Source organism: Ptychodera flava, chromosome 3 (assembly GCF_041260155.1).
Source record: "Ptychodera flava strain L36383 chromosome 3, AS_Pfla_20210202, whole genome shotgun sequence".
NCBI classification, from domain to species: Eukaryota; Metazoa; Hemichordata; class Enteropneusta; family Ptychoderidae; genus Ptychodera; species Ptychodera flava.
The window spans coordinates 2,032,272-2,047,041 of NC_091930.1; the positions used below are offsets into that span (position 1 = coordinate 2,032,272).

At 37.0% G+C, this 14,770-nt stretch overlaps 1 protein-coding gene across 2 annotated transcripts; it reads left to right on the plus strand.

The window, feature by feature from the left end:
- The first annotated feature begins 1,054 nt into the window (after window positions 1-1,054).
- Window positions 1,055-14,758, plus strand: LOC139129411 (uncharacterized protein K04H4.2-like). Of its 2 annotated transcripts, XM_070695041.1 has the most exons (10): window positions 3,650-3,821; window positions 4,326-4,581; window positions 9,898-10,110; window positions 10,898-11,038; window positions 11,849-11,986; window positions 12,432-12,557; window positions 12,939-13,051; window positions 13,448-13,579; window positions 14,087-14,221; window positions 14,639-14,758. In XM_070695041.1, exons 2-8 carry the CDS (start codon window positions 4,377-4,379, stop codon window positions 13,508-13,510), a joined length of 999 nt encoding a protein of 332 aa, XP_070551142.1. In that variant the 5' UTR covers window positions 3,650-3,821; window positions 4,326-4,376; the 3' UTR covers window positions 13,511-13,579; window positions 14,087-14,221; window positions 14,639-14,758. The 2 variants fall into 2 exon arrangements, with proteins under 2 accessions (XP_070551143.1, XP_070551142.1); XM_070695042.1 differs by lacking the exons at window positions 10,898-11,038; window positions 11,849-11,986; window positions 12,432-12,557; ... (2 more) ...; window positions 14,087-14,221; window positions 14,639-14,758 and adding exons at window positions 1,055-1,163; window positions 2,194-2,393; window positions 2,888-3,184 and having other exon boundaries at window positions 3,618-3,821; window positions 9,898-10,036.
- The last annotated feature ends 12 nt before the right edge of the window (window positions 14,759-14,770 follow it).

Sequence of the window (14,770 nt, forward strand, 5' to 3'; positions counted from 1 at the left end):
AGTAATATGATCATTGACTTGTTTAGAAGTTCACTAGCTTCCTATTTGTTCACTGAAAGCCTTCTGTTTACTGTTGTCTGGTTCAATTTAAAGTTAAACATGTTCGAAATCAAACCTTACCTCAAGTGTGTATTGTAATCTCCATTTTCGCATTACCACTATATCAAGAAAGTTCCACATTTTAGGAGTCGAGCATACCTAAGCCTAGCACTTACTTTGAACTTTTCTGCCGTTCTGTTCACAGGCTACTACTGCCCGCCAGGTCAGGTGACCCCAACACCCGGGGATTACCTCTGTCCTAAAGGTCACAAGTGTACCGCCGGTCAGTCACACGACCCGCTGCGACAGTGGATTCTACCAAGATGAGATGGGACAGTCATCCTGCGATCAATGTCTTGCTGGTATGTGTAGCAGGTTCTGTTGTTGTTAACATGGAACCTGATAATAAAAGGGGATAGTGTGTGACATATGTTTACTTAAGACCAAACAAAGCGTTAAATAAGGAAAAGTTGTTGGTCCAAATATTTTCTGAATTTCTGTACAACCACTCTGAATATGGGCTAGTTTTACCTACACCATGTTAAAACAACCTTGTGTCTGTAACATGGTTTTTCAAAGTTTATCATAAACAACCCTCTCCTTCTGTTGCAAAAGGCCATTGTGTACTCCTGTAATACCCATGCATTTATTTCCATCAACTGTTATTTCCTATTCAAGTGTGTGTACAGGTCAAAAAGTGTCTACTTAAGCCATCTGAAATACATATACATGGTTAACAAGTTTGATTGCAGAAGCATGTTTTCATGACAATCAACTTGTAGTGAACTTAAAGCATACCGGTAGCTTTCCTGAGCACTTACAATTAATTCAACTCATCAAAGCTCTTTTTGCAGCGATTCTGACAGTCTTCCTAACCAATATATCTCACAACACAGGATATTTCTGTGACAACACCCTGGCTCCGGTCACCGGCTGTTCAACGCATCCTGCCCAGAAGGTCACTACTGTCCAGATGCACAACCAGGGCCAATGAACACCCTGTCCCAGTGTACGTTCCTGAATACAACCAATGCGGAAGACGATACTGAGTGTTTGGACTGTCCACCTAAGTTCTACTGCATGACCCCTGGTTTGGCTGAACCGGAGGGTGAATGCTATCCAGGGTAAGTACAGGGTTCTCCTTGTCACCTGAGTGATCATACAAGATAAGTAATTCCCTTGCTGGTTTGGAACCCATCAAGATATAGCAAGAACCAGGAAGGGTGGACAGTTATATATACATTTCATTTACTTTTTTGTATGTCACATACAAGTTTGTAGATAACATTGTAGATTAGAAAAACCCAACTTATTTGAGTGTTTGGACAGAACACGCAAGGAAAGTGCTAAAATTACTTATGGAGTTGATTGAGACTGAAGTTAATCAGGACAGCACTTTGGCTAAACAAACCATAATACAACGTATACGTACTGATGCCAATCTGTTTTTACAGACACACAAGGATAAACAGTGGAGTGCAGTGTCACTTAGACATCTGTCTCTGTCAAAAACAAGTTTAGATATCATCAACATGATAAGTATTTCGGCACCTCTGTTTTGTGTTCTATCCAAACACTCAAACGAGTCGGTTCTTTTATCTCAGATGCTATCTACAAAACTTGTGTATGACGTACAAAAAGGTAAACGTAATGTATATGCCACTGTGCACCCTTCCTGGTCCTTGCTGTATTTCAGGTGAAAAAAGTGTTGCCCTTTGGGCTTTGATACCTGCATACGGTAGATGCTTGTTTGGTTTGAGCTTGGATTTGAAATTTCTGCAAATATTATTCTCTGCTTGAATCACAATGCAGACTAGTGAAAGATGGCTGTATTATTCTGTGGTAATATAGGGAGTTATAAGGCCTATGAAAATATATGGTCCATGAAAATCCTAGCAATGAGCTTGAACTTCTGCAAAAACGGCATTGTGGTGCCAATTTCATCACTAACTCAAAATTTCAATGGACTTGCCCATATGAAAATTTCATCTGTACTCAAACTCACATTGATCTAACTCTTTTCAACAGTATGCCGCTGAATGATTTGAAATAGTAAAATCTAGCACAACACTATTGTGCTGGCCTATGGGAAATTGAATATTTGTCTTGAGCTGTATAATCAATGAAATTAATTCAAATTTTGTCTTGTGATAGCTACTATTGTGAAGGAGGAGTTGACACACCTACACCAACATCTACAATATGTCCTGTTGGTAACTACTGCCCTGAAGGCAGCTACATACCCATACCCTGTCCAGAAGGTACCATATCCAGTGGTGAGGGAAACAAGAACATCACCGACTGCAAGCCTTGCCCACCGGGTAGATACTGCACTCCAGACAGCTCCCAGACAGGTATGAGAGTGCTAATTCATTGAGCATGTTGACCCAACTCTTGTGCATGTTAGAATATCATTTATAGTTTGGGGATGGTGGGAGTAGAAGTTTGGGGTGATATATGAAACACAGTATGTTTCACTATCTTGGAATTCAAAAGATGTTCCATCACTTAAACAATTTCAGTTTATTGGTATCAGCACAGAGAATAAATACCAACTAAAAGAATTATTGCTACTCGTGATGTAATTTGGTAATTTTTTTCTCTCTTTCCTAGAAAGCCGGTTTTCTTCTCCAAAGGCTATATCAACTTTTACCCACCAGATTGAATTTTTACTTTCTGACCCATGTTTTCTTGATTTCTTACGTGTGGTGTCAGTAGCCTTCCGGATGCATAGAAATACAGATATTTACGTTTTTTTTGACATCCTTTTGTAATTTTAAATTGTCCATGATAATAGAACACAGTCAAGTAATACCTACTACATCCTATGTTATTCATCCCGTCACAGGTAACACCCTACCCTGCTATGCAGGCTACGTGTGCACTGGTGGGTCCAGCGTACCCAATCCCACTGACAACATCATGGGCTACATCTGCCCGGAGGGTAACTACTGCCCCAACGGCACATCCATTGAAATTCAGTGCGACAAGGGAAGCTACGCGCCCAGAATCGGTATGGGCGAGTGTGACGAATGCCCAGCGGGAACAACTTGTCCAAATAAGGGAATGAACGTTACCGTGCCCTGCCCCTCTGGATTCTACTGTATGGCAAACACGACGGATAATGGTGAACCGTGTCTGCCAGGTAAGGTGTCCTTGGTCTGATATGAATGAGTTGCCACAACAGGACATCTCTTGTTCATTCAGCCTTCAAATATGATAACTTTGTTTCAGATTTTTCAAATTACTGGTTAATACTCATATTCCTACACAGAAAAAACCTGCATTTGCTACATGTAATATGTATTTGCAGATGTTACTACTAAAGTTTTGTTTGATTATTGTTGATATTTTAATGTATCAAACATATTGTTTACCTAGAAATGTGCAAATATATCTCATTGTCGTCTACTGAATCTGAAAGTGTACATACATCGAAACCAGAAGTTTTTTTTAACAAAGGATATTAATTTGTTTGTGTTCAGTGCTGGACATCTTTAAAGTTTTTATCTAGGAATAGTTCAATCACAAGACTCGGTACAATTTTCTGACAATGGTAACAATCTTACACCCAACAGGGTCTTTCAACAACTTGACTGGTCTTACGACAGCCTCTGCATGCCAGCCCTGTCTGGCCGGCATGTACTGTGAAATGCCGGGACTCACCTGGCCCACTGGGCTCTGCAAAGCTGGCTACGTTTGTGGAGGTGGCGCTGCAGTAGACGAACCAGGAGATGATGGCTTGAATGGACCCTGCCCAACTGGTCACTACTGCGAAGCAGGTAATTTTTACAGTATGGATGTTTCTTATGCGTATTTATGAAAGAGATCATATGATTGGGTGCTTTGAATTTTGCAAATAACAATGGGCCAATAAGCACATCCTTTGTAAGTTACATGGAGGTCAATATGAGGGCAGAGAAGATCCAAGCCAAGGGTACAAAGTAAAATTGTTGGCATTGTCGGTTATTTTGCAATTCTGTCTGTCGGGTAGACAAGTAACTACCCAGACAGCTGACAGTATCTGTAAGACCATCAAAGCCAATGACACAACAGCATAGTTTTAAGTTTTTGTTGAATAAGGTGATCTCCAATTGTGGATGGTGTTTCTAACCATGTGATAGAAAGTTTTTTGATGTCTGTATTTTGATAAGTGTACCCTTTGTTTTTGCATTGAAATAGTATTGCCTATGATGTACTGTTATGAGGCACTCCAACATGTCTCCATACAGCTAACCCTACAAAGCATTGAAGATGAAATATTGAATGCACGTCCTTTATTGCAGGTACATCAAATGCAACTGCTTGCCCCAGAGGTACTCTGAACCGTAACACCCATGGTGCTGCCGTCAACGACTGCAGACCCTGTGAGCCTGGTTTCTACTGTGGCAGCACGGGCTTGGATGAACCCACCGGTCCATGTGAAGAGAGGTTCTACTGCCCAGATGATGCCGCCATTGATGTGCCCAACCCGACTGACTACCCATGCCCGTTGGGTTCTTCTGCCCGGAGGAAACGGCTTACCCTATGGCTGTGATCCAGGTAAATAAATTATATCCTTGTTAGGCGAGCGGCAGACTCACCTATTTTTCACACTTAATGTACCCACCTTACATACGGCCACATCATATGTCATTTGAAAGCTTATTATCTCTACTTCAAGAATATTGACGATGTGGAGCTGCCAAGTAGGGCCATACCTCCCTAATTTGCATAATTTACACGGGTATTCAATTTGCATAAATGCGATATAAAATTAGAAATTTCATTGTTAACTACTCTAAACATACTTTTAAACTATCGAGTGATATATCAAATGAAAGGTATTTGCCTGTAGAATACAAACATGGATATTCAAAGAGATATTTAAATTGATTTCACTGAAATATTTCCATATTTATTGTGAAAAAATTATTTTCTCCTTTTGAATAACAATATTTAAAAATGTTAACACATGCAGCCACATCAAACAGCCACATCATACGTCATTTGAAAGCTTTTTATCTCTACTTTATGAAAATGGACAATGATTGAGCTGTTTAGAGGGCCATAGCCCCTAATTTACATAATTTACACGGGGCCCAATTTGCATAAATGCGATGTAAAATCATAAATTTACTGTTAACTTCTCTAAACATACTTTTAAACTATCGAGTGATATATCAAATTGAAGGTATTTGTATGTAGAATACAACTTTGATATCCAAAGACATATTTAAATTGATTCCATTGAAGTATTTTCATATTTATATTGAAAAAATATTTTCCATTTTTGAATAACATATTTTAAAAATTTTAATGCATACAGGCACATCATACAGCCACATCATATGTCATTTGAAAGCTTATTATCTGCACTTCACGAAAATTGACAATGTTGAGCTGTCAAGTGCGGTCATAGCTCCTAATTTGCATAATTCACATGGGTACGCAAACTACAGAAATTTGATATAAAATTAGGTATTTATTAACTACTCTATGCATAATTTAAACTGTCAAGTGATATATCAAATGAAAGGTATTTGCATGTACAATACAAAATAGATACCCAAAGAGATATTAAAAATGATTTTGTTGAATTCTTTTCATAATTATATCGAAAAATATATTTTCCCCTTTTGAATATCGATATTTAAATAATTTTTACACATAAAGCTACATCATACAGCCACATTATACGTCAGTTGAACGCCTATTGCCTCTGCTTCATGAAACTTGACGATATGCAGCTGCAAAATACAGCCGTAATTCTTTAATTTGCATAATGCACACGGGTACCTAATTTGCATGAGTCCGATATAAAAATATAAAAATCCATTGTTATGTAGTCTTCACTTACTTTTCAACTATCGAGTGATATATCAAATGAAAGGTATTGGCATGTAGAATAGAAATATGAATTCAAAACACGTATCTTAAATATTCTTATTGAATATTTTTATTCAAATCGCGATATCTTGACTTATTTTTAATATGCATAAAATTGTGTAGTAAATTCGAATAATGCCCGCACTATGCAAAATAAGAATAAAATATCTACAAAATAAGAATAATTTAGCTACACACAGAACAAATATCGCTCTGACTGAGATTCAGAGACAATATATGACTTTCATTGGAATCCAGCACGAGCTTAATAAATTCATATCAAACATAAAAATGCATCCTACTCTGAAATGTTGAAAGCTCTTCTCAAAAAATCACATCTTTAGACCTCATTATCTGTGAAGGTCATCGATGCATCAAATTAACATTCTCGACTTAAGAACACACACGCACAACCAACAGATACCAGATTCCAGTTTATGCTATCAAACGGCAATATTCAAAGATTTGTGAAAGGCGAAACATTACAATACATTAGAACAATTATGCCACAACAATACGATACAAAATGCAAGATTTTTTTGAGATGAAAGTAATCAAGTATAAATAAAGAGTAAAAGTAATTCTAGATCTTGTTTGATTATTACTAACTTTAGAACAATCGGATGACATTTAATTGTTATTCGATTTTCATTGAATTGCCTTCGAAACCTTGGAATCGCAAAAAGTAAAAGGGAACCAAAACATTTTCAGGTCCCCTATAGGCAGATCAAAACTTTCAAGTGTTCCTCCTACTATCCCTCAAAATTTCGATTCCACCCCGAATTCCTCCGCCCCTCACCACCATTATTTGTGAACGTAGCCTAATCACATACATATGAAACAGAAATATAAGCGTTACACCTATGCCAAACAAAACCTACAACAGCTCGATCTCCGATTCACTTGAGCATCCAAAAACACAACCAGACCGAAATGGTAGACATTCTATAGCTTCCTTACTTGAACAAACTTAACTTCAGTGAAACAACGTGATCAAATACTGCACACGTTTCACCAACCGAAAATGAATTTTAAGTGACTGACAAAGACAACTCTATTCTCGAAAGGTAGCATCAAAGGATTGCAGTGTTACAGTAGTCTTTCCACTCCAGTGCGGGTTCAGGGCAGGATACGTAGATTAGGGGTACGTCTCACTGCAAATCAACACTTTACACAAAACCGCCAAACATAACATACACAAAATTCAAACAAGAATAAGATATGAACGATGTGTGGAGTTTGCTTTCTCTTATTACATGTCACCAGTTGTGTCTGCTGTCAAATTAATCTTCCATGCACAAGGCAGCTATAACTGTGGCAACCATTTTACTCATGACAAAACTGTTTCAGAAGAGGATGATGAATTTGTAGAATTACTAGATGAACTGGAAATGCATGACACTGTATCGGCATGAATGACTTGGATCATGAATTATGCCATAACTTTGACTACAGCTTACTCTCACATATTGTTTCGGCTACAGAGTTACTTTTCAACAACTACACTAGTGTCGTTGGGGATCTTTCTTTATGTTTGGACTTAATAGTAATTAGTGATATTTTCCCAACACATCTTAGGAAAAAATGTCGGCGTTCAAATCATTAACCATATATGTTAAAAATATAGTCAAAAGTAGTTAAACAGTTTAAATTCACTCGGATGGAAATAAGTACAGCAATGGTGTAAAGTAACGTCATGCAAGTGCAAGCAATAGATCATGATGGGTTCTCTATGATTGTGTCATATGAATGATGAAGATATGACATCAGCAGGATTAGTTTATAACAATTAATATACAGCAAAGAAAAAACATCATCAAAATCTCCTAGGTGTTCGTCAGTTATTTACCAAGGCGACTGTTTCGGGGATTTGAAAACAATACAGTCAACTGCCTTGGTTCGCCAAGCAGTACTGATCAGATGCCACCTGGTATATATATATATATATATATATATATATATATATATATATATAATATATATATATATATATATATATATATATATATATATATATATATATATATATATATATATATATATATATATATATATATATATATATTATTAGTGCTGTTGCCTTGGTTACAACATTACAAGAACATGTTGGCATACTTGAGTAACATTAAAAGGTTTTCATATGCTGTGAATGGGTACACTCTCTGACCTATAAAAACTATACATCGGTATCGGATAATAATGCAGACAAATAGAGCTATTCATATGTTTTGAAACATACATTAAACCAACAAAATATTCATTTCCAGACCTCATTTCAGTTGTTTGTTCTCCGTGTTCTATGCACTCTTCGCTTATCAAAATGCATGTGGTTGCATTGATACTGCTGTTAAATTTTTAAAATACCGTTGTTCCAAAGGGAAAATAACTTTTTTCACTACAAATATGAAAATATTTCCGTAAAACCAGTTTGTATATCTCTTGGATGTCATTTGTTTTTGGATGTCAATTTTGTTTTTTACATGCAAATACTTTTCATTTGAAATATCACTCGATAGTTTAGAAGCATGTTTAGAATAGTCAATGAATTTTCTAATTTTATATTGCAGTTATGCAAATTGCTTACCGGTGTAAATTATGCAAATTTAGGGATACGGCCTTACTTGATAGTTCAACATTGTCAGTTTTCTTGAATAAGAGATAATAAGCTTTAAAATGACATATGATGTGGCTGTATGATGTGGCTGTATGTGATGAAATATTTATATTATTGTTATTCAAAAGGGGTAAGTATTATTTTCAATATATATATGAAAATATTGCTGTGAAACCAATTTAAATATCTCTTTCGATATCTATTTCATATTCTACATGCAAACACCTTCCATTTGATATATCACTCGATAGTTTAAAAGTATGTTTAGTGTAGTGAACAATGAATATGTAATTTATATTGCATGGATGCAAATTGGATACCCTTGTAAATTATGCAAATTAGGGGCTATGGCCGTAGTTGACAATTCAACATTGTTCATTTTCATAAAGAAGAGATAATATGCTTTCAAATGATGTATGATGTAGCTGTATGTTGTGGCTGTATGTGTTAAAATGTTTAAAATTTTGATATTCAAGAGAGGAAAATATAATTTTCAATATAAATATGAAAATATTTCAGTGAAATCAATTTAAACATGTCTTTGGATACCAAAGTTGTATTCTACATGCAAGTACCTTTCATTTGATATATCACTCGATAGTTTAAAAGTATGTTTAGAGTAGTTAATAGTGAATTTTCTAATTTTATATCGCTAATTGCAAATTGGGTACCCGTGTGAATTATGCAAATTTGGGGGTTATGGCCCAATGTGGTAGCTTCAACTTGTCAATTTTCTTAAAGTAGAGATAATAAGCTTTCAAATGATGTATGATGTGGCTGTGTGCTGTGGCTGTATGTGTTAAAATTTTTAAAATATTGTTATTCAAAAGGGGAAAATATTGTTTTCCATATAAACATGAAAATATTTCAGTGAAATCAATTTTAATATCTCTTTTAATATCCATTTTGTATTCTACATGGCAAGGCTTTCATTTGATATATCACTCGATAGTTTAAACGTATCGTTAGAGAAGTTATCAATAAATGTCAAATATTATATCACATTTATGCAAATTGGGTACCCTTGTTAATTATGCAAATTAGGAGGTTATGGCCCTACTTGGCAGCTCCACATCGTCAATTTTCTTAAAGTAGAGATAATAAGCTTTCAAATGACGTATGATGTGGCCGTATGTAAGCTGGGTACATTAAACTCCTAAACTAAGGCCCTTTTTGTGGATTCGCCGCTCGCCTATGTGATGCTCTTTACAAAGCATGAAATGCCTAGTTTACCATGGTATTCAACTCAGACATCAACGACGAAAGATGTATATTCGTCCAGTGTGTTTAGCCATGTCCAGTTGCTCATTTAATTACACACAGACAGCTGTGATGACTATCGATTGACTTTTTCACTGTATTGCCAACCCTCTCAGGTACATACCAAGCCAGTGAAGGCAAGATAGACTGTGACGACTGTCCAGCTGGCAAATACTGCATGTACAACACCAGCGTGCCGTACCCTTGCCCACCATACTCCTTCTGCCCCGAGGGATCTATCGAACCCACACCCTGTCCCAACGGCACGTACACTGAAGATTCAGTGACCGACCTGCAGCGTGCATCTCAGTGCAGCCCCTGTCCTGCAGGTAGAGTAAACCAAGATTGTGTTTCTATAGGAACCTGCGTCTCAGTGGTCTATGGAATGCTAACATGATGCAACTTGGCACAGCAGATTATTGTCTGTACAATAGCAAAGTAAACAACCACAATCAGTTGTGTCACCGAGTAAAGTGCAGACATTGTAGCACATTAGAATTGTCATATAACTTACATGAAAGGTCAGGTCCACTATTGGAATGGCTTTGATCTGAAAAAGAAATCATTGAAAATTTACTGATATTTCAAATTGAAAATGACTGCTGTACCCTCTGAAATCTCAATTGAAATGATTTAAATTTCCAACTATTACAAAAACAAGACAGTAAGCGATGAAAGTTCATTTATTTAGCAGGCTTGAAAATGATGCAAGGCAAACAGACCACAAATTTAGTACATGTATTTGGAAAGTTTGAGTATCCCAATCACTTTGAGGCACATCCTACCCTGAAGATAATTTTAACCCTTTGAGTGCCAAAGTCAATTTTTGTCGCCTTTAGCAAATATAACACTGACAATTTTTTTCAGTTCCAGACAGTTTTTTAAGATTTTCTCAAACATTTGATTGAATGTAGCTGTGCATTAAAAGTTAAGGCCATTTTGCTCAAAATTATGGAAAAAAAGATTGAAGAAAAATTGATAAAAATTTAACACTAGTGCACACAAATTTTGATGGAAAAATTACAGCACTCAGTCGCTTAAAGTGTTTCAAACTCAAAGGAAATTGATATTTTTATCCCCACAATGTTTTCATTCGGTATCTGTGTTTATATGCAGGTAAATACTGTCTGAGTGGCCGTGTGGATGGTCCCTGCAACGCTGGGTACCTGTGTTACAGTGGTAGTGACACACCCACACCGGATGGCTCAGAACCATTGAAGGGAGAGCTGTGTCCGTTTGGATATTACTGTCTAGAAGGTGAGAACATGAAAAAAGAGTGTTTGCTTGAAGTTTCTGTCTTTCAAATAATCTTTGATACCAGTGATTTCAGTCATATGACAATCTTATTTTGAATTGCTGTTGTAATGAAAACGGCAATGTTTAAACTTTTGTAGATGAAAACTTTAAAGATATTAAGTTGTACTTTAGTGACAAAAGTTGGAAAGGCCGAGGTCAAGAGATCTATGAATGCTGCATGATCTGCTCACTGCGCTGAGAAATGGTGTGACTCTTGTTGTGTTTGCTGTGTTTATGAGTCACCTTGCATGATTGGATCAGGTCTCTAGGAACAGTAGTGGGTTTTAACATTACTGAATGTATCATAAACACTAGGAAAATCACATGCATCACAAAATGAGGGGTATAAATCAAACATAGGCAGACAATTACCTCGGACATTAAAAAGCATACAGATTTTCTGCGAACATCACAACCAAAAGTATAATTGGTTTATTTTAATGTTTCGAGCCTTGTGAATCTGAAAAATATTTTGAAGACTTTTCTTGAACTAAAACTTCGTTATGGCTTTCTTTTGAGATAGTACGTCTAATGTACACATTGTCCAGTACTCTGCTGTACTACTGGTATGTGCTTCTAACTTGTGCCAAACCAAATCTCAAATATTTGCCGAGCAAGTGTTTTTTTGGCAATTTTGTAATTTCAAAAGAGGAGTATGTAATGTTTGTAAGGATTCTTCAACACGTTTTGTTGATTTTTGATTAGATATATTTTACTGAACATCTTGACATTCTTAATTTTTTGCAATGTCAAATTTCTGGCCTTTTTCAGGTGCAACCAATGTGTCTGTGTGTCCAGTCGGAGAGGTGATAGACAAGCGCGGCGCTAGCAGTCAAAGTGACTGTGGCGGCTGTCCCGCTGGCTACAACTGCCCACCTGGAATCGTCGTACCACAGCTTTGCGATCCAGGTATGTAAAACGGGATGTCTGCTTTAAGGTCCACTGAGGCAATCAGTGAATCTGATCATCACAAGTTGTACAGACAGAAAGGTGTGAAGAAGAAGACATATGGATAGACAACATTACAGTAGTGGTATCTTGGTTCACTTGAACAATTTCATATCTCTGGTTTGTGGACTGTACCACAGATATCAAGTATTTATACTTACTCACTAGTAAGATACCAGACACAAGATACATATCAAAAAATACTGAGAGATAAAGCATATTATACGTATATACGTTTCATACGCACAACAGGCACGCACATATGTGCATACAGACTTAGCAGTGCTACCCACTCAGAAGTATGAAATGCTTTTCTAATTGTATGTGCGTATTGTGATCAATTAGCAAAGTTACTTGAAAGCAATTAGCTGTGTCGCTGAACTTTATTTGATTGATATCTCAACAGGTTTTTACTGCCAGGTTAATGAAGCGATGCAGCCTTGTCCCCTGTACACATGGTCCGACTCAGTGGGTGCCACCAACCTGTCGACATGTGAACCCTGCCCAGGGGGCTTTGTCTGTAACATGACAGGTAAAGTCACATGACCTCAAGAGCAAAACTCACCACTTCATGTCATATATATGCGCTGGAATACAACTTGTGTCTATGGTGAATGTTATACACTGTTCAAACATCAGCCAGAAATACTGTGAAGTGTACTTTAAACCGAACTCTTTCCGAACTTCCTGTTAAATTCATATAGAATTCATGCAACGGCTCACTGATTTCATCCATGTCCCATAACTTGGACAACATGAATATTATAGTTAGTTATTTTCCAGAAACAACTATTCCTTGGCAGGTGCTTTATCAACTCATCTCAAAATCTCTTTCTGGGACAAATCGTCACAGAGATATCCCACCTCATTAATTCATATTTGTTATATATTCTGTAAAAAAAAATTGCAACAGGTATGTCAGATTACACCATACGGCCATGTCCAGTTGCCCACTACTGTCCGGAGCCACCCCAGAGCCATTGCCATGTCCAGCTGGTACCTACAGGGACACCCAGGAGGCAGGAGGTAAGTTTCTAACTCTGACCTTTGACCCTCTCTCCATATTTTGTCAGTGTGTACTTGTATTGTGTCAATTTCAAATGTAAGTTATACCAGCGAGATCTTCCAAATTAGTGTCATTTCTCTTCAGCAACTAAGGCAATGAGTTTGCCATTGAAAGAAAGTCCACCAAAACGCCGTTTCTTCTAAATCTGTGATTGCTTAATGTCATCTATTCAACGCTTTTCAATTCATTTATTTATGGGTGGATAGATTAAGGCAAAAAAAATCAGAGTTAAAATTCATTGCCTTTATGATCTGTTGACATAGCAACCAAGAAGTTCAACCAAATTATACTTTACAGAGATGTTTAGTCTGTAAGTCTCAGTTTGATTCAGGTAATGTGTTTTCATAATGTCTTAGATGTTGCTGAGTGCTGGCCATGCCCTGCTGGCTTCTACTGTCCAAACGATACCTCCAATGTAGTGGGGAGGGAATGTCTGGAAGGACAATATTGTCCAGAGGGATCATGGGAGCAGAGAGACTGTCAGCCAGGTAAGGGGTAAATTCCCGGTCATGGCATCGGGTTGTAAACAAGATGACAATAATATGAGGGTGTTCACAGCATGTCAGAAGATATATTGTGATTAGTTACAAGATATGCTCACCGGTTAGATAAATTGGCAGATTGGTTCAATAAAGAAAGTACACCCCTTTACTGAAATGGTTTGTGCCAAACCAATGTTATCAACGGTTGTTGTGGGCTTGTTAACAACGAGTGTGGGGACAGGTTAAAGTGATGAACCAATAATAGTCAGCCACTCAAGACTTCATGGTTTGTCAAACAGAATTTCTTGGGACAAATGAAATGCATCATGTTTTCTTATTGTGAACATATTCAGCTGAAGATTGCCACCACTACCACAATTAAAACAAACAGTTTAATTTCATCATTATATGAAAATCTAAACAAACATTTCGACACAAAAGAGCAAATTTATCAAATAGAAGTCAGTGTTATTGAATAACGGTCGGAATACGTACCTGCTTTGTGCCTTGTAGGTTACTTCTGCAACCGTTCAATGACGCAAGAATCATGTCCCGGTGGATTCTACTGCCCAGTGAACTCAAGCTACCCACAACCGTGTCCTGCCGGCCATTACTGTACCGGAGAATGGTGCAATGGAACCAACGTTGGTAAGCTTTTTTTTTCTCAAAATTTTTCTGATTGGGTCTTACAGAATTATTCAGGGACTCATTGACACTCATTGACTCATATTTCCGTATTTCAAATTTGTGGCTACCCATAGAAGATCGATAAATAGCAAATAGATCAGTATACCAAAATACTTGTGATTCCTTGTTATCACAGAGATTTAATACAGCAATAGTGGTGGCAAGCTGTTACTGCAACCTTTAATGACAATATTTTAGAAATATGCATGTATATACAGCATTTTTTAATACAATACTCTAAATGTGTACAAGAGTATAATAAACGGATATTATAAATGAACTGTTAAGGTTACCAGTTTGAAGGCTAGGCATCACTTAAAACATGTTAATTTTTTGGAATGCACAATGTCAAATAATGAACTTTTTATTTTATTACAGGTGCTATGAGGCCCATCAAGTGCCCCCTAGGTTACAGAGAAAAAGATGGCTCTCTGAGAAACACCTTTGAAGACACCTGCAAGATCTGTCCACCTGGTTACTATGGTGACCATCCAGAACGTCCAAAGCTGC